Genomic DNA, 21,019 nt, shown 5'->3' on the forward strand with positions numbered 1-21,019 from the left:
CATTTACCATAGAGAGTGTTCAGAGGAGTTGTTCGGATTAATACCTGCAGCTGAGGTTCATCATCGGACGTCGAGGCAGAATACAAAATTCCACCCGTATCACCTCGACGTCCGCCGTTCCACGACTGAGCGTTTTTCAAGGCAATTTTTGCCGCGCTCCACCGCTATGTGGAACCAGCTGCCCACTGAAGTATTTCCGAACCAATTCGACTTAGGGTCCTTCAAGAAAAGAGCGTACAAATTCTTAAAAGGCCGGCAACGCACTCGCGAGCCCTCTGGCATTGAGAGTGTCCATGGGCGGCGGTATCACTTAACATCAGGTGAGCCTCCTGCCCGTTTACCCCCTATTTTATATTTAAAAAAAAAGTTTTGCAGTCGCCAGTTTAAAAAGAATACTATTTCTTTGAAAAAAAATCATTCCTGTTGTACCGGACACAATATTTTTAGATTGAATATTATGCTAATCGCACAGCAGAGCGGGCTTTACACAAAACTAGAATCAAAGATTTCTATTATTGAATTTGTTCATTCGTTCTTTCACTTTTACCCTAAACATAAAATGATTACACTCATGCTCTCACAATGATCACACGCGGGATCGAAGTTTTTGTTCTAAGATATTCCATCGAATCAAATCAAGCATTATTGAATGATAACAGAGTCAGTCTAACATAGAGAAATCCTTATTTCTGTTACCTCTCTCTTCTGGAATGAATATTCCAATTGTACTTTGCAATAAATCTAGTCTTTCAAAACCAACTAATTATAGTGAAACTAGACAAAATACTGGAAAAATATTTGGAAAAGAAAGGTGAAATTTTTTTTTATATAAAACATTTTAAAGTGACCTTGAAGTGAGTTCTCATTAGCTCTAAGTACAAAACCAATTAAATTGACTATATAAATAACTATTTTATCACATCCACACACAAAATTAAACTTTACTTTGCAAGGTGGTAGCGTTTACTACTCTGCTGCTGATATGTAACGGATATGCGTGTTTCAGCAATTAATTAATATAAGATACAGTTTTAAATAAAAAGGTTCATACTATAGGATGTGTGAAATCGTGTTTCTTTAAATAGTGTCTAAAATGGATCCAGCGTCGATAGTGGCGCAAACACTTACCATCCAACGGTCATTCAGCGTGATCGCAGCCACCCTCGCTCTTACTGCTTATTTATTCCCGAAACAGGCTCAGATTTCTGGTAAGTTTGCAAACATTTTCAATTGCCCAACACATGTATTAACAATGGATTATCTCATATGACGTTGTAGATCTGAAGGAGTTCGACATAATAATAGTAGGCGGCGGATCAGCAGGATGCGTACTGGCGGACCGACTTACTGAAGACGGTCGCTTCTCTGTGCTGCTCATAGAAGCGGGTGGTGACCCTCCCCAAGAAGCTATGGTAGGCCCCTTTATTAATTAGAATTAATTCATTTCATACACTTAAAAATATTGCGTTGCGAGCATGGCAAAAACATCAAATCTTAGTTTTACGGAAACAAGATTTTTGAAAGGCGTAGGCGCAAAAGTTGGGATAGATTTGGACATTCATTAATATTGCTAATATTAATGAATATCCCAATGCTAATATCAATCAATATGAAGTCCAGCAAGATATTTTTATTCATACTACAATTGACTAAACTCTATATTTTCTATATCCTCAATTGCTTTACTGAAAATCAGTAGTGTAGATGTCGCAGTAAAGTAGTCAAATCAGAGAGTTAATTGAATCTCTAAACAGTTTTTTTTTATAAAATAGGGGGCAAACGGGCAGGAGGCTCACCTGATGTTAAGTGATACCGCCGCCCATGGACACTCTCAATGCCAGAGGGCTCGCGAGTGCGTTGCCGGCCTTTTAAGAATTTGTACGCTCTTTTCTTGAAGGACCCTAAGTCGAATTGGTTCGGAAATACTTCAGTGGGCAGCTGGTTCCACATAGCGGTGGTGCGCGGCAAAAATTGCCTTGTAAAACGCTCAGTCGTGGAACGGCGGACGTCGAGGTGATACGGGTGGAATTTTGTATTCTGCCTCGACGTCCGATGATGAACCTCAGCTGCAGGTATTAATTCGAACAACTCCTCTGAACACTCTCCATGGTAAATGCGGTAGAAGATGCAGAGTGACCCCACATCTCTACGCAACGCCAAAGGATCGAGCCGCTCGGAGAGGGATTGGTCATCGACGATTCAAACCGCTCTTCGTTGGATACGGTCAAGTGGAAGGAGCTGGTACTGGGGAGCCCCCGCCCAGAGGTGAGAACAGTATTCCATGTGGGGCCGTATTTGCGCTTTATAGAGTTGCAAGCGGTGGCTCGGAGTGAAGTACCGCCTCGCCTTGCTGAGCACACCAAGCTTTTTGGAGGCTTATTTAGCCTTTCCCTCCAAATGACCGCGAAACTGAACGTCGTTCGATATGTCAATGCCAAGTATTCCGATGGTGGCTGTGGGTTCAAGAAGAGTGTTTTCGAAAAGAGGAGTAGCGACAAAGGGTATTTTTTTCGCGGAAAACGCGCAATTTTGTGTCTTCTTGGGGTTAAATTGGACTAGGTTTAGTCTACCCCAGTCCGAGACTCCACGTAGTAGAGTTTCGACTTCAGACACAAGTTTGTTTCGGTACTCATCGACAACTGCCCGAGAAATACCTGCCCGGCCAGTGTAAAGAGTCGTTGTCGTTCGCATAGCAATGAATGTTGCTAAGTTGCAACATGTCATTGATATGCAGAAGAAACAGGGTCGGGGATAGAACACAGCCTTGTGGGACCCCAACATTCACGGGTTTAAGGTCGGAACATGCTCCGTCGACGACGACCTTGATGCTCCGATCGGCCAGAAAGCTGGAGATCCAGTCGCATAATTTCTCGGGAAGCCCGTAGGCTGGAAGCTTCGAGAGCAGTGCTTTGTGCCACACCCGATTCCCGACCCGACCCCGACCCGAGACCCGAGACCTTGGACTCAATTGCCTCTGCCCATCTATGTGTAAGGTATACTAGAAGGTCACCAGCCGAACGACCACGACGAAAGCCGTACTGATAATCGCTAATCAGCTGGTGGCCCTCTAGATACCTCAAGAGCTGGCCATTAATAATGGATTCCATTATTTTGGAGAACAAGGAGGTTATAGCTATTGGACGATAGTTGGACGGATCAGAACGATCGCCTTTTTTAGGGATCGGATGTATCGAAGCGGTCTTCCAGCACTTCGGGACAGTGCCGAGCGAGTACAGGTACCAGAATAGGCGCGTCAGGACCGGAGCCAACTCAGGAGCACAAGTACGCAGCACAATTGGAGGGATACCATCCGGCCCACTCGACTTATGAATGTCCAAGGAAGATAGTGCCTTGCGAACAGCACGTTGCCGGAATGTGATTTCCGGCATTGAATAATCACACCGCGAAATCGTCGGTGGTGATCCCCCTCGGTCATCCAAAGTCGAGTTGGACGCGAAGAGACAGCCCAAGAGGTCGGCCTTCTCCTTCGCAGTGTGGGCGAGCGAGTCATCCTCCCTGTGCAGCGGTGGAATGGATGGCTGACAAAAATGACCTGTTACAGCTTTGGCGAGAGACCAGAAGGCTCGAGTCCCCGAAGGGAGTTGGGCCAATCTCTCGCCAAATCTGGCGATGTGCTCTGACTTTGCTTTAGCGATTCCCCGTTTGAAGGACCTGGAGGCTGAGTTATATGCTTTTTTATGTTCGCTGGTATTGGCATCACGAGATATCGCCGCTTCCGCCCATGCATTAAAGCATTCTCGCTTTCTACGCGATGCTGCCTTGCAAGAACGCTTAAACCAGGGCTGTGACTTGCCACCGATCGGCGCCGCAGAAAATGGAATAAAGAGTTCCATGCCCTGCAGAACCACTTCGGCGACAGAGGCAGCGACGGAATCTGGAGCTTCCGACGAAAAGCACATAGGCCCCCAAGGGTAGGACGCAAAGAAAGACCGCATCCCATCCCAATCTGCTGACCGATAGTGCCAAATACGGCGACAACCCGAAAAACGGGGCCGAGGAGGGCGCGTAGTAGGGACAGTACTCCGGACCACACAATGATCCGATGAACCCAATGGCGGGTCAACAGAGACTTGATAGGTCTCCGGATGTGAGGTCAGCAGAAGGTCCAACAAAGAGGGTTTATGACCATCCACAACTGGTATTCGCGTAATCACAGGGACCATTTGTGACAGGTCGTAAGCTAAAGCAAAGTCGTGAAAGGATCTTCCCGCGTGATCGGTGGTTTCCGAGCCGAGCCAATCGGCATGGTGAGCGTTAAAATCGCCAAGTATCACGATTTCAGCGGTAGGAACCCCTTCGAGCAGGGAATCTGTAGCCATTTGGATGTGCTCAATGAGTCGGTCAGTTTCGGTATTTCCGCTATGGGACCTATACAGGCATGCGTCTACGAGCAGCCAGAGGCTAGATAGGTCCCTTCCTTCAAGCGACCCGAGGCGACGAGAACAGATATCCTCTCTGACGTACACGCAAACTCCCGCCCGCGGCACAAATGAATGTTCCAATTTGTACCCCGGGTAGGAGAGGTAGGAAGTATCAGCCGGGGAGGATATCTGAGTCTCAGTAAGGAAGAATAAGGCCGGCTTCGCAGTTTCGAGGTGAAAGTGAACCGCGTTAAGATTAGAGTTGAGCCCCTCACATTGGTAAAGTCCACTGAGAGCGTGGAAGGGGATGCCTTCGGTAAATTCTTCCGTTTGCCCCGAGATCGAAACCTAAAGTTAAAGTTTTTTGCGCAGTTTTTGCCCACCCCAGAATACGAAGGGCAGCCTGTGCATCCACCACCGAAAACTGATTGTTCCGATGATGGACGCTCAGAGGGGGATTCTCCACAGCGGAAACGTGTGGTACCCCCCTGGGGTAATGTCTGTTTAAACTGCATCTTCATATTCTGGGGGGGGGGGGAATTGATGGGCTCCGGGAGTCTCACTCACCGCACGAAACGCGAGTACAATAAGATGAACCTATTGCATCACTTCACGCCGGTTTTCTGTGAAACAGTGGTACTGCCCCGGTCGTGCCTGCCCGTTTTGCTGAAGCCCGAAAGCAACAGCATGGCACTCCCACTAGGACATGGCACTCCCACTAGGAGGAGTTAAGTAAAGATCGATATTCAATCAAGTCGCTAACGTTCCGTTCATAGGCAACAGCCAACAAACCTAACCCAAGAATTTCCAAGCTCCGAGTTCTTCACGATCACACCGAAATAACAATAATAAATGAAGTAATCATGGCGGAGTCTTGTTTTACCATCTTGTTTTACATTATTAATCAACACGCTGGCTTTCGGTCAGATAGATAGATAAACGTATTCGACACTGCTTTAGTCAAATCAAAATGCTAGCAACTTGATTGAATATCGCTTTTTACTTAACTGTCTAGACAGTTTAATTAACTCTTTGATTTAACACTACGCACTTCTATAATTTTATTGAATTTTAGTTTTATCTTCTTTGTTCATGTTTTGCGTGTTAAAAAATGTTTCTTGGTTACTTTCTTTAAATTAGAATATAGGCAGGCCAATTTAAACAAAACCCAACGCAGACGAAGTCGCGAAATCTCTACTTTACCCTATGCTGAAGTGTCCAATGTCTGACGTGCAAATATTGGTTTCGATAAAATTAAACTGCCGATAACATTTAAGCTTAAACCATGGTTAATAACAAATTATTGTAAATAACCACTCAAAGCGAGAAACAGAAATTGTGATTTCAGTTGCCGAGCCTCTTTCCATATTTGCCACATACAAAGTATGACTTTAACTACACATCGAAGATTGATAACACAACATACCAAACCCATAAAATTCGTGCGCTCAATTTGACCGCTGGCAGAGTCCTGGGCGGAGGCAGCAGTGTCAACTACATGGCGTACGTCCGCGGCTGCCCTGACGACTATCGGAGCTGGGCTAATGAAGTCGGCGATGACAACTGGGGATGGGACAAAGTCTTTCCTTTTTTTATCAAAAGTGAGAAGATCGTGAGTCCTGATATCCTTCACTCACCCTGCAGCACTTATCACGGGACTCAGGGGTTCTTAAAGGTATCTAGGGAAAACCGATTAGACCTCGAAAAGTATTTGAGAAGCTTCGAAGAAGTAGGAAAACCGGTGGTTTTCGATATCAACGGTCCCTCCAGTACCGGCTACACCCCACTATTGCTCACCATCGCAGACGGGGTGCGCCAAACTACAGCTTACACTAACTTAGCAAGAATAAAGATGCGTCCCAATTTGTTCGTAAAGAAAAAAAGTTTTGTTACAAAAATTGTTATTGACGATGAGAACGTGGCGAAGGGTGTCGAGTTTGTGACAGAAGACGGTAAGACCCTGAGGGCTAAAGCGCGGCGCGAGGTTATTGTGAGCGCGGGCACAATCAACTCGGCCAGGTTGTTGATGGGGTCCGGCATCGGGCCCCGAGACCACCTAGGAGAGTTCAATATTAAAGTGAAGAGCGACCTGCCCGTCGGCTACAACTATCATGACCACACGACGGTAATCTTATCTATCAAGACGGAGGAGAGTCACGGCACTCCGCCAGCTCCCGACCCACACATTCTTCCGTTTCCCACTTTCGGTGGCTTTATTGCGTTGAACGAATCGCAATCGTGTCCGGATTACCAAACCTTAATTTTAGCGGTTCCGAACGACTCGCCCGGCCCGATGCAACTCTGCGCGTTCAACATGGGTTTCGAAGACGATATTTGTCAAAATCTCTTAGATTCCAGTAAGGGGCGGAACTCATTGTTCGTGAATTTAGTTCTGCTGCATCCTCGTTCACGAGGGCGGGTCAAACTGCGGAGCGACGATCCGTTCGCCGCGCCCGTGGTTGAGCCGGGCACGTTCGCAGACAAAAGGGACCTCGACGATTTTGCGAAGTACGTCGCAGACTTTGTTGGGGTTGTGAATTCATCATATTTCAAAAGTATAAAAGCGGAGGTGGTGGATTTATCAGGGCCGAGATGCGCCAACTTGGGCGGCTACTGGCGTTGTTACGTATTGAGTAGCATGTCGACGCTGTGGCATTATGTTGGAACGTGCTCTTTGGGCCCCGTGGTGGATTCGTCCCTTCGTGTGCGAGGCATACGTAACTTGCGTGTGGCAGACGCGAGCATTATGCCAAAAGTTGTGGGCGGCAACATTAACGCAGCTGTTATAATGGTAGCTGAGAAGGCAGCGGACATCATCAAACGACAAAACCCCAAATAAATATGTAATTTACAATAATAAAACATCTTTAAAAAAAATTAAAATTTTATATTTATATAAATAAGTTTTATTTTATTTCTATTAATACCTCATCAAAACTATCGCAAAAACCAAGTGTAAATTACACGTTTAAGAAACGCAATTGAAAATTAAAATAACCTAATCATTACTAGAAAACAGTTTTAATTTAACAAGGCGAGGTCATTCAATTTACTGATAAATTTGTATAATTATAAATATATAAATAGCAAACCGTTAAGCTTGGCTCAGATATGCGGTTGTAAATTAAAGTAGATTCCTGTTGGGCTTTTAGAAATTTAGAAATAAAAGACATCGTTGCGAGTTGCAAACACCGTTTAATTATCTAAAATAAATAACAAAAATCGATTAAAATTATATATATAATAAACCATATATCTTTTAAAACAGCGGTTTACATTAAGATTACATATTTGTTTGAAAAGAATGACCGCCACTCGTTCCTACATAGCTTAATAAAAGTTTCTGTTGACTTGCTTCGCCATGTTTGAGTATTAACTTTTACCTTGGTCGCTTAATCGACAAAAATCTCGATGCTAGTCAACAGTGAGAAGTCTGAATGTCCCGGGCATCCCTGCATACTCCTGGCTGAAGTCCCCTTTCGGCCGAAGGCTTTCGTCGATGGTAGCCTCTCGCATCATACGCATATATTCCATGTTGATTTTAGACGATAGCTCGGTGAGCCAATCCTCTGGAATTTCATTAATTATATACTGCCAAGGCACAATCTTTTTTTTGTCCAAGACTACCTCTGGTGTCTCTTGGCAGGATAAATTATTAAGATTTTTTAAAATATACCTCTAGATATATACACTAATATTATAAATAGAAAGGTATGTTTCTTCGTTTGTTTAATTCATTTAAGCCGTAAAAAAGTATCTAGCCGTGCAAAGTTGAGGCTGAACGCTAGTAAGTTTATAATATAATAAATACCACTTAAACTGAGAATCATTGATATTGTTTAAGACCGCATATTACACCGTATTTATAAAAAATACTGCGATGCAACAGTTATAAATGGTTAACGATTCAATATAATAATTTAACTAAACAGGTTTCAATGATAAATATTTGAAACACGTGTATTTTAATAAAACTAATTTAAAATGTACATGAATTATTCATAACATATTAAATACACGAAAGTTTTAAGTTATTATAAGAGTAATAAAAAACTTATTATAGTAACGCCTTGAATTTACCTTAAATTATTTTTTTGATCATAGGCCCAATTATTGTCTCGTGTATTTGTTTGCTCAGTGTCACGAAGAGAAAACATTAAGCGGCTTTTATTTGTAGGATTCCACTACGAATGTAATGGAATCAAGTATCATTACTACTAATTTATTTGAAGTCAAATTGTTCGCACAAACAAACGATCACAAATAGCGGAAAATGTAAAAACGAGAAAAAGAAACAATAACCACCTTGTATATCTCTAGCGCATCTCTCTTTACCACCGACATCTTGAGGAAGGTACTCTTCACCGACAGCTTTGGCCAATTGTTCAACGTCTGAGTAATGATGGAGACGAGAAATCAGCTTGGGTTTCAAGAATTGTTTCAGAATTCCTATAAGAGTATCCACCAGCTTAGACTCTGACACCAAGTGGATTCCCTTTAAACGCATGCCGAAGCAATCCTATAAAGAATAATATCTTGTCAATTTGAACGATTAGGCGACCTGATAAAACAGGTGGGCAGAAAAGTTCGTAGACCAACATAGAAAAAATCAATTTGATTGAATTTGATGGTTTGATTTGACATCGATACCGATACAACAATATAACGGTTATACAATTTTTATACCTACAATTTGCCAAATTCAAAAGCAAATTCTTTAGCCTCAAAATAGTCTTCAGTTTCCGCGATAACCTCTTCATCGGCGCAAAAATTCTGTCTAGTGAAAATTTTGAATGAATGAATGCTTAATCAATTCGTTGTTTTTGGTCCATTGCAAGCTCGCGCGCTAAAACAGCGCTTTCGCATATACATCTAGGATATGTCCAACACGTTCCTTTGATATATTTAGGGTATCTAGCTGTCTAAATCAACTTCATTGTTATACTATTTATTTTGTGGGGTTTTTTATGTTTTCGTCGGTAACGGGCATCAGCTGCGAGCTCTCGTTCGCAAAGCTTAAACTTTGCAGACCACTTCTCAACGGTTGACTTTCCTGGTGCAGAGTCCGAAATGTTTATCATGAAGCCTTGGCTTTAATAGACTACTATTAGTAGTTTGCTTCTATTTATTTTATAAAAATACACATTGACATTATATAAGATAAGGTTTTACTCGAAACAACCCAGTGACGAGAAAGTATAAGATATTTTTTAATTGTTATCAAGTAGTTTTTCGTCCATCGAAGATACCGTTAAAAATTACGAGCTTCCTTAAAGTGTATAAGTCTGTTTCTTACCACTAATATGGTGTATATTTGCCGAAAATCAGTGAGGTTAAAGGATTTGAGAAAGTCAGTCATATTGGCTTGTCGCAAGTCCAGAACGTAGTGGTAGCTATTCACATAGTCGTGGGCCTTCAGGTACTCTGAAACCTGACCGCAAATATTAATATATATTAAAATGGAAAATTTAACAGTGAGATTTAAGAAATTAAATCAAGTATAGGCACAGTAACGTCACCTAATGATAAGGATGCTCTTGCTACTGCATGTAACACATTACACAGTACGAGAGGTGACCCGTAAGTACACAGGTGATAATGTACTTAATTTATAATTTAACGATAACTTGTGATCAATATTATCTCTAATCAATTTTACCTCAAAAAAGTTTTCGGTGACAGTAACACCGGAAACAATTTATAAAGTGATTATTCCAAAACTATAGTTTCGGGGGCAATATTAATTTTATTTTATATTCCGCAATATTTATTTATTTATTAACACTTCGTTATATTACAATATAAAAAAATTTGAACATAATAAATCAAAAGGATGCCTTATCGCTTTCGAGCGATCTCTTTCAGGCAACCACTGTGAGTAAAGAAAAAAAATGTATTAAACTACATAAGATAGGCAAGAAGTGCAAAAATACATGTTATACACAGTTATTAAGACAAAACTAAACAGGAACAAAAAACAAACTAAACTAAAAAGATGATACATTAAAAATAAATAGTAAAAAGACACATAAATGACGATACTTTAAGATAAATATGTGTTATGTATGTATGTTTGATATGTATGATGTGTTAGGTAGGTTCCTAACTAAAACATACTTACACAGACTCCAAATTTGTAATGTTGTAAAAGTTTTTGCGAGGTCATTGTGGACTTTCCTACTTTGACCACAAGCACTCTATGGTGTTCTTTGTTAAGATTCGGCATAACGGCTATACATCTGAAATGTAAAACCTCCATTTAACTATCTTGAAGAGGTAATCTCTTGGATGGCTTAGCTAATAATCATTTGTACGGTACGGTACATATATATGTAACAATAGAATAAATTAAAAGAAACGCTCCTACATGCAGATGTAAAATGTATACTACATTTTATCTATGTATGTATACTACATCATATGAAAAACAATTCAAATTAGCGGAAGAACTTTAAGTTGACCTATATAATAAATGTTAGATCTTGGGAAAAGCAGTTAAGTCTATAATACAATTAATATTTATAAACAATGTTTATTACGGAACATAAGATACAAGTATCACTTATTCCACGTCATTAAATTTGAATAGGTAGACATTTCTACTCATAGGCAAAGAAGACAGAGGATGTAAACCGAGAGAAAAAGCCGGCGTAAAAAACTCTCGGTACTCTTTTAAAATATGAAATCATGAAATATTAATTATTTCAAAACAAATATCGCAAATTAATTAGAAGTAGCCTGTCTAGCACTAGTCCCAGACCCTTTTATCAACTAGATAATCGTTAACTTTGTAGTAAGCCTTTTTACACAGCTTTCCTTTAATACATTTCTTAAATTTATTAAAAGGCAGAGATAAAAGAGCCCCTAGGATTTTATTAAAAAAGAGTATCCCTTTTCCCAAAAAAGAAATACTAACTTTAGATAGTCTCGTACGGGGAAATTGGGGAAACTGCGTTTGTTCCGAGTATTAACATTGTGCGTATGCTCTATTCTACTAAACTTGTCACTATTTTCGTATACATACATAATATTTTCATAAATATATTGCGAGTAAAAGGTAAGTATATTAATTTCCTTGATTTTATCTTTCAGAGATTCCCTACATTTTAAATTATAGATTGCACGAATAGTCCTCTTCTGCAGTATGCAAATAGTTTCGACATCAGCAGAATGACCCCACAATAATAAGTCATAAGTCATTAAGCTGTGAAAGTAACTAAAATAAACAAGTCTAACTGTATCGACATCAGTTAGTGAGCGAATTTTTCTAACGGCGTAAGCTGCGGAACTAAGTCTCTTCGCCAATCTTAACAGATCATATGTTAATATGTTATATGTTAATATGAGGGGATCACTGTAGTTTTGAATCCATGGTGATTCCAAGAAATACAGTTGTATACTGTATACTGAACGTACAGCGACTATTATTTAACATTTAATTATTATCAAATATATACGACCTGCACTTTAAAATAAACACGCAATAATAAATAGCGTTTTAATGTAACTTTATGTTTTAGATTCCTCACTAAGATATTAATTGTAATTCATATAATCAAGGATATGAAAAATATTTTACGTTTTTTACTTCCGAATTCATACAAAAAACCATTTAGATATTTTTTATATTTATATTGCGTCATCTGCGCATATATTTGTTATTGTGGATGTACTTATTACATATATAATTTTTTGTTCATTTCATATTTTCCAATTAAGATAATGTTGATAATAATATTTGTAACCAAATACGCCCGTAATAAACGCTTCAGGGAATAGCTACATAGATTCCTGATATCCTCTAGTGTAGCTCGCAAGGCGGAAAGCAACCTTAGTTTGTTTGCCGAGCTTGAGCTCCATGTTTATAAACCAACCGCTTCACAACGAATTTCGTTTCCAATTACTGTACAATACAGTCTAAACAAGATGCGAACTCAACTCTGTTGAGCTGGAAGCGTTATTCTATTTAATATAAACTAAAATATCACTGAATTCAATTTGAATAATAATAATTTAATAGGAAACCTGGGAGCAGGATCGCTTTCTGATAAATAATCTTTTCGAATAAATAAGAGATGGATGAATGAAATAACTGACTGATATTTAAAAAAAACCCGCAACGCTATAGCGGTATAAGTACCTACTTAATTTTCATAAGTTTAAATAGCGGTTGTGGAATCCAGTAATAATCTCTTCTTCTAAATTAAAGTAAACTAAAATAAGTTTTCATTACCCGTCTTCAATGGTGTCTGCGCAGTCGGTTCTAACGTCCTCTATGGCAAAGAAATGGGGCCACAAACTCCTCATTGTGCACACTTTGTCAATCTGCCTCTTCGCTCGCTCCATCGATCCCTTTCCCACTACTATCGTATTTTCTAGCATATGTTCACCTATTCAAATATATTATTGGTAAAGGTACGGCAAATAAGGTATGGGGCAATAAATTCATTAAAATTTATGTTTTGTATAATAGCTTTCCACCCCCATCATCTAATTTTTTTTTAATATAATAGAAGGGCAAACGAGCCTACGGGACATCCAAAAAGGGCAGCCCATAGACACCCATTTTTACCGGGTGCGTTGCCGGCCTTTGAGACAGGAGTACACTTTAAAAAGTGTAGTAAGTTTGTTTGTAATTTTATTATATTTTACTTTTAAACATTTAAGATTTTATGTATATTAAGGTATTTTTGAACTTATACAACACTGTAAACATATTTCTCAAATAACAAACGACGAAATATAAATTACTCACTAAAATCCTTCTTTTTAAAATGCGGTTGCTGCTGTACCCACTCCTTAAGGATCTTGACAGCCGCCTTCATCTCTCCCGGTTTGGCGAGATTGATCTCATCCCGTACAGCTTGAAGTGTGTCCGGGTGTGACCGTAGCAATTTGCTTTCCTGTATAGCCTCCATCTCAGAACAAAGATTACTGCAAGCAGCGCCCAATGTATCACATATAAATAAGCTTACGCAATTGGTGACCTCTAATAATTCCGTGTAAATTATATGCTTTATTCAAGTATTTAGAATTTTTATGATTACAAAAGATTTTATTTTTAATAATATTATTCTAAAGTATTATTATATATTAAAGAATTTGTACATTTCTTTCTCATCCGAAAGATTTCAAGACATTTATACAAGAGGTTATCAATTACACTTCTTTTTAAATAAATTAATGTAAATGCATACACAATAAAAAATAACATTTGTAATTTTTATAGGAGGACTTAATGTCACCAAAGTGAATAAACAAAAATAACCTGTTTTGGTCATACAACCTCGTCAACTTTCAACTTTTCTTTATTCTATCGAATTACTCGATAAGTACAAGTTAAGGGACACTTGCGCGGTTCAAGGCTAATATTATAACAAAAAAAAAACGAATAAAAACTTCATCATGCTTAAGAAATATTGTAAATTAACATTTTGAGCTCAAATTTGCGTCATTTACATGATTTAAAAAAAATACAAAAATTATTAAGTTATGAGTGGAAATTATAATTTAATCGAGCTACTTGTTTTTTTATGGTAAATTGGATGTTACATTACACTAGGTTTGGTGTAGCACAAGGGCCATTAGAATTTTTTACAATGATGACTTGCCTGGGTTAGTAGAGGATGCTATGTGTGTGCGGGGATGAATTCTAAATTGTCTACTTCTATTTATAGCCAGAAAGATAACCGTTTAAATAATTCTTTTGAATTATGGTATAGGTGAGCCTACAAAAGTAAAGGAAATTAAAGAGTTTCGGGTACAGTTAAATGCAGACTTAACTATATAACGTATGTTAAAACGCCTACAGGAATTTGGGGTTCGTTTTGCTTATCGACAGGAAAGAAGTCACTTGGCATGTAACGCAATGATTTGGGTTCCATGTGAAAAGATAAATACTCAACAATGGTGAACCGAATACAAAAAAACTTTACCTACATTTACATGTGGATGATGGAATTTACTTATGAGGACGCTTATGTATCGTAACATTGTTTGTTTTGGGTATGATTGGATACACTCACCTAAAGGTAAGGAGGGCTCTAACTATTACTCGGTACCTATTTAGAATTCTTACGGGTAGTGTGCAAGACGTAGATGAGGTAGAGTTACACAGCAAATTGCGTGATAGTCTAATTAGTAAGTCTTATACCTTATTATACCCTTTATATATAGACGAGACATGAGAAGTTTTATATATGCAGCGCATGACTTATAACAAAAAATGTATAATAACGTAAATAAAGACTACCAAAATCCACTTGTTGAGGCACTATGACTAGACGTCGAATGTAAAGGAGTAAAATTTCTGTGGAAAAAATATATGGGATGTGAAAGCAGGTGCAAGCTCTTTCTTAAGAGAATACGGTGTTTGGATCAGGTTCCTACGATGCATTGTCGTAAATATTATCTTGTAAAGCCAAAAGGTTTTCTCCGTCTGTAGATTTGTAAAAGCTTACGAAAGTGTGGTTAGCAATGAATTATGGTCAGCGTTGTCTATGTACGGGAAGAGCGGCCAGTTGACTCAGGCGTTGGAATCATTCCATGTATAAGAATCAACGGAGACTTCACGGGTTGGTTTTCTATCGAAAAGGGAGTAGTGAGACTGGGTAGTGATGCCTGCCTGTGGCTGTTCAACGTTTACAAGGACAATTCGATGGTCCCTACGTACAAAGCGACATATGAAAAATAGAGGTTTTCAGGAGAGCGTAATAAATGTTTGAATCTCCCTAGAAATTAATCTATTCACTTTGACACTATTTTGTTCTGAAATGCCTAATAAGATATAAATATCTTAATTAACTTCTGAATAACTTTAAAAAGTTTATGATTCTAGTAACCATTTGTGTATTTATACATGTTTTCATGAAAAAACTCGATAGATGACTGGTTCTACATTGTAAATTTTATATAACGCTGTCGGCCTAGTCAAAGTTAACCGTTTATATTAGAGGAGATATTAAGGAGATACGGAGATATTAAATCCATAATATCAACTAGTTTTTCTTTAAATTTATTTTAAAACGTGTACTTATGTTATTATAATAAAAGGTACGACTTGAATATCCTGAGATTTTTACCCTTTACAGTAAAAAATATACTTCTCTAGACATATCTCTTTATACGTGGTTTGTATCTATGGTGGTACCGAGCAAGTGTTATTGCGCAAATACCTGCGGCCAAAACTGCCCTTTCTCGTGGGCCAACAGATAAATAATGAATAACACAAAGTTATATGTGGCAGTTTGTATATTTTAGAATATAATTTACAATAATTTTTGTACATGTTAACCTTGCTCGTGTCCAATATAATAAATTGCAAACATTTGTAAGAGGAAAAATTTACTATTGATATGGAATTTTTCACAAAATATTTTTTTTTCTCTCACAATTAGTTTTGCAAGCGAATAATGTGCTTGAAAATCTGCATTTTACTCCGTTGAAGCACAAACAGTTATCGATACGTCAAGAAATGAATTTGAAAACGTCACTTTGAGTTTCGATTGTTTTTTAAAACATGAAAAATACATTTTTTATACAATTATCATTCGCATTTCAGTTTCGCAATTCACGTTTTCTAAAAGAACAGTGACCGTCGCCAAATCCATTCCCCGTAACACGCAATGCAAGCCAAACGTTCGAATGCAAATTTAGTCTTAACTGCCTTAAAATACGATATACAACAGTTCGGCAGTGATAGTTAGCGCACCCCATAATATATAATGCCAATAATAATTTAATAAAACATTCCGTTAACACTTAAAATTACGTTAAAGTGATACAAACTGCGTAATAATTTGGAATAGAGGTCCGGTTGGGAGTGGGGCGTCGATTATTCGGTTGATTTCTTCGCGTGGGACGCCTCGACCGCGACTTAAAACGTGTCGTACTCTAAGGAAGACTACCAGAGCCTTATCGAAACGACTCCATACGATTTCACGGGAGAAGATCAACGCGTCCCGACGCCGCTGGGGCCCGATATGGCGGTGTATCGCCGTCGTCTTAAGCGTGCAATACCCTGATTAGGAAGAATCCTTTTTATATCAATTTTCATTTTTTATTTTTTTTTTATTTTTGCAAATATTTTAAAGATTTTTTTTTAAATTTTTTATTTTTGTTTTTTATTGTTTTAGGTATTTTTATTTTTTATAATCAGTTTTCGAGATTGAGCATTCTCTCATTTTCATAATTATCAAAGTTTACTTACGGATAAACTCTTTAAATTATTTATTGTACTTCGATGCGAGGGAGACGTCCCTCGAGGTAAAACGAATATAAAACTTAACGATCGAACGAATTGCCGGGCGCGAATGCGGAAACTCATCACTTTTAAAAATATATTTCTATCGTTTCACAAAAGGTCCCGTGGTCGTGCGACATGGCCGTGACGACATCAACAATCTGACAATCAACATCCTACACACGGAGATAACCATTCTCACACAATCCTTATCGTTTCAAAGACCTGCCTCGTTCGCGTTTCATCTCCGGGGCGTAAAACATTCAAAATTTAGCACCAGAATATTATTGCGGCGAATATCACAGACGGACGGACGGACGAGTCCGCGCCCGAAGGAATGTCGAAGCGTGCGCTCGCGCCGAGCGACGACTCTATATTTTTGTCATTTCTCGTTTACATCAAAAAAAATACTATTCACATAAAACATAGACAACGTTAAAACATTTCAATATCTCTTTCATTCTTATTATTTACATTAAATAACTTACAAATAAATATAAATATTAAAAAATTAACGGGACGCAATCAAGGCGCGACCGGAGGCCGAGTCGCAACCGCGAGGCGATCCGGACGCGGCGCCGCGCGAGTAACATATGTCCGCGGAGGCCCCGCCCCGTCGCCCCGCTCTACGGGATCGGTCGCGTATCACAGCCTACGTTCTCGAACGGCCTTCGGGCCTCGACGGCCTCGGGGCCGAGCCGGCCTCATCGGGCCTGGGGCCAGGCCTCGGCCAGGCGGGGGCGGGGCGCCAGCCGTCGATGGCTGTCGCGGAAGGCCTTCACGATCTTCTCGAACGTCTCCGGGTCGTACACCGACCTAGCCGTGTTCGTCAGGTCGAAGGGCTCTGCGGACAACAATCGTCAATCCGGTTACGCTCGGCTCCAAGTGCGTGCGAGCGGCCGGGCGTGCGCGCGCATTTACCTTCGACACAGATGTGCTTCCACTGGTGAGGGTCGAGATGCGAGTAGCGGCACTCCGCGATGGGGATGCGTCTTCCGGCGCGGACCGACACCGCCATCTGGTCGTAGCTGGAAAGATCAGTTTCTCATTTTCAATAAACCGTCGACGAACTCTTTACCGCTTTTCGAACCCTACGCAGTCAGTCTGTGTAATCCAGATATCCAGTACAATTTTTGGAGAGTGGAAATCGAACACGCGTGTCTATAAAATGGAAATGTAATTCTAGAATCTAGGTCATGGAATAACTCACGGGAAATCTGCGTAGTACTTGAGAAATTGCAGGAACAGTTCCCCCAGAGTGAGCCTATTCTGGGACCTCGGGGGCTTTTCGCACACTTCCGGAACGCGAGGGAGAATCCACGGGTTCGTGCCGCCTGAAAGACGTCACCTACGGCTCAATACGGTCACTCAATACGCCGACTGCTATGTATTACTTGACAATAAATAAAGTTAACAATGGTGAATAAATATAACACGAAAAACATCCTTCTCTTTATATAAAGCAAAACTTAATAAATACATAAAGTGCTTATACTGACACTGCAAAAAGTGGATGACCATGAGGGTGAGGGCGTACGAAGACAAAGTGCGTCGTCTCGCGTCATTGATGCGATGCGCACGCGCCCACAGTTTGGCCACCGCCACCAGAGGGCGCACGCGCCAGTCGCCTACGGATAGCTATTTAGATCACCTTTATGTTGACAATTTCAATTATTAATCAAATTAGTCCATTTTCAAGCATTCATCCCTCGAAACAGCAAGAGATCGGAAATATATTTGATGACTGAGAAGGTGAATTTCTACCACTAATCATGCCCACCCGGGTGATCACCCGATCGGCCTTCTGCCAAGACGATTACAGATTTAGTGGAAATTGACACGGTCGGGCACCATAGACAGAGTTAATAAGTGTGTACCGATGGAGAAAGCGTAGAGCATGTTGGTATTCCGAATGCCGACCACGTTGTTGCAATTGAGGTCCACTTGCACCCCGGAGTAGGCATCGCGGAACTTCAGGATGGGCACCTTGGCTTGAATCAGTTCCGCGTCTACATTATATAAGTTATTTTATATTAGTTTGATTCCATTTTAAAGCCAATTTCAAATTAAAAATTATTAAGAATTATTATATCTATAGCAACCGAAGGTTTATTTCGAGTATTGATTCTCCTATTAATGAATAGGAAAAAAAGAGTAAACAAAACCAAATAATACTGACCCGGATCAAATGCCCGGATGAAGGATAAAATATAATCCAAGTGCAGAAGAGCATGTGCACGCGGCTCCACGTGACCCATCGAACGCACATACAGACACAGATCCATGTCCGACGACTCTAGACCGAAGCCCGTCATCGTAGACCCCACGACATATAATCCGTAGCGTGGGAATATTGTCTGAAATAACATAGTTCCGATAGATATAGTACAATAAAGTAACAATACACCCTAGACAATTGATTGACCAAAAAAATAAACAAAATTTATGGGCTGTAACTTGTCGAATTCAACCAAAAAATAGTAATGGCTCAATTTCTACTAAAGGAAAATAAAATTTAATCTTACTATTGCCATATTAATATATTCTTTTTTAAAAGTTTTACAGAACTTACCCTAACAGTTCCATAGAGATATCTCCACAATTGCATCTTATTGTGGAAGGTGGCCTCTGTTTGCTGAGACTTTATAAACTTATCCCATATCTCCTGAGATAGGGTATCCCACTGGGAACCTGTCATATTTTAACAATAAAAAATTACATTATTCCAAATAAAAAGTAATTGTTCAATAAATAACAACATTACAATTTATCTTACCATTTAGCAAGTCATCAGGTGCAAACTTTACTTCAAACGGATAGAATGAAGAGTTAAATCTGTCTATTGTTAACCTTCTTGGCCGGTGATCACGACGGTTCCTGGAACGCCATTCACGAGTCACAGTATTTGAACCAGAACTGCTTGAACTCCGTTTACCATCTGCATCCAATATTAATGGGGATTATAAAACTTGTTATTTTGGCAAAAACTATCAAGTGATAAGTTGAATAAAATGTGTTTTAATTGATTGAGATACTGTTACTGAAGTAGTTTAAAGACTATTCCAAACAAATTTAGAAAAAAAGTATCATTTTATGTCTAATTGGAATGTCACGATTACTACATGATTGTCTTTGAGCTTAAGCATTAGAGCATAACCTTATATATAAATACTTATAAAAAATTAAAATACATATATATATTTTGAGGGTACATAGTTACCAAAGCAGTTATGCTTACTGGAGCTAATTTTTATCTCATGAGATGACAAGGATATCACATTTTAAATTATATCTAATCTAAAACTTCAGTAGAGCTTACAAAATATCTTGATATTACTATAGAAAATTACTTGTAAGAAATAGTTCCCGAGAACATTTTGAGGGTAGTAAATTATAATATAAGAATTGTCAGAAAACAAGCAGGTTCAGTTTTTTTTACCATTTTCACTTGATTTATTAGATCCATTTGATCCGGATGCATTGCTAGATAAACTTGAGTCATCAGATTCATATCCAAATGGGGAATTCATATCTTTTTGATGTTGTTTGTCCCTGTCCTGCCATCGCCTCTGGCCCTGCCGCGGCGATCCTCCTCCGCGATTAGCCACCCCAACCATTTGTGCCAGAAAGTGTTGGTGATTATGACATTGTCGGTCTATATTCTGTCCCTGACCGACGCGTGGAGCACTAAACCCATTTTTCCCATGGCAGATCACTGACTCACCTTCACTCATATTGCCACGATATCTGCGAGTAAAATGTTATTTCGATTGTAGTTTGCAAATAAAACCGGTGAACAAGATGAAACTTCTCGTACTAACCTTTTCAAATCACTAATTGTAATGACGCATTAAATTGTGGGCACCTATTGCGTCATAATAAACACAGTATGAATTATGAAGATGCGACGTCGAAATTGTATAATTTACACTTATTTATTAAACCACCGAAATCTGAGACGACCCAGTCAGGCTTATTCCCTTGTACGTCGATGGCGGTCTGTTAAGAATCAGGTTGTAGTCACAGTAATGTTCTAGTCGCTTCTCTCTTACCTACACAACCTAGTTGAAATATATTTTTCGACGCCTTAATTAATAAATCTACCCACAAAAATCAGAAAATTCTCAAAATATGAGAAAAAATTCCGCCATGACTTATTGAAACGACACTTGCGACATCTGGCGGTTACTATCAAAAACTACACGTGACAGCAAGTGACTTTTTATTTCAAATTATTACAATTCTAATTTTAGCCAGAATGATATAAACTAAATTATTTTATATATTTGATATATTTTTTAAAGGTTCATTTTTATTTTTATTTCACATCGTTTTTATTTTCAATTTTAGTCAAAATTATTAATATCTTCCGTTTCTTTTACTTGATTCATGCTTT

At 39.2% G+C, this 21,019-nt stretch overlaps 3 protein-coding genes across 4 annotated transcripts; 1 reads left to right on the top strand and 2 right to left on the bottom strand.

The window, feature by feature from the left end:
• The first annotated feature begins 980 nt into the window (after nucleotides 1-980).
• On the top strand, nucleotides 981-7,221 carry LOC123707777 (glucose dehydrogenase [FAD, quinone]-like). The gene is made up of 3 exons (XM_045658115.1): nucleotides 981-1,208; nucleotides 1,279-1,412; nucleotides 5,731-7,221. The coding sequence occupies exons 1-3, from the start codon at nucleotides 1,094-1,096 to the stop codon at nucleotides 7,219-7,221; spliced, it is 1,740 nt and encodes a 579-aa protein (XP_045514071.1). The 5' UTR covers nucleotides 981-1,093.
• Nucleotides 7,222-7,572: 351 nt separating this feature from the next.
• On the bottom strand, nucleotides 7,573-13,431 carry LOC123706892. The gene is made up of 6 exons (XM_045656477.1): nucleotides 13,138-13,431; nucleotides 12,616-12,772; nucleotides 10,504-10,621; nucleotides 9,679-9,813; nucleotides 8,688-8,901; nucleotides 7,573-7,951 (listed from the first exon to the last, which is right to left on the bottom strand). Exons 1-6 carry the CDS (start codon nucleotides 13,298-13,300, stop codon nucleotides 7,797-7,799), a joined length of 942 nt encoding a protein of 313 aa, XP_045512433.1. The 5' UTR covers nucleotides 13,301-13,431; the 3' UTR covers nucleotides 7,573-7,796.
• A 2,227-nt stretch (nucleotides 13,432-15,658) lies between these two features.
• Nucleotides 15,659-20,801, bottom strand: LOC123706891 (poly(A) RNA polymerase gld-2 homolog A-like). Of its 2 annotated transcripts, none has more exons than XM_045656475.1 (10): nucleotides 20,445-20,801; nucleotides 20,063-20,370; nucleotides 19,400-19,561; nucleotides 19,196-19,314; nucleotides 18,803-18,980; nucleotides 18,501-18,632; nucleotides 18,123-18,251; nucleotides 17,834-17,957; nucleotides 17,545-17,651; nucleotides 15,659-16,401 (listed from the first exon to the last, which is right to left on the bottom strand). In XM_045656475.1, the coding sequence occupies exons 2-10, from the start codon at nucleotides 20,355-20,357 to the stop codon at nucleotides 16,154-16,156; spliced, it is 1,494 nt and encodes a 497-aa protein (XP_045512431.1). In that variant the 5' UTR covers nucleotides 20,358-20,370; nucleotides 20,445-20,801; the 3' UTR covers nucleotides 15,659-16,153. The 2 variants fall into 2 exon arrangements, with proteins under 2 accessions (XP_045512431.1, XP_045512432.1); XM_045656476.1 differs by having other exon boundaries at nucleotides 16,271-17,467.
• Between the last annotated feature and the right edge of the window lie 218 nt (nucleotides 20,802-21,019).

The sequence above is a fragment of the Pieris brassicae genome, chromosome 3 (assembly GCF_905147105.1).
Source record: "Pieris brassicae chromosome 3, ilPieBrab1.1, whole genome shotgun sequence".
NCBI classification, from domain to species: Eukaryota; Metazoa; Arthropoda; class Insecta; order Lepidoptera; family Pieridae; genus Pieris; species Pieris brassicae.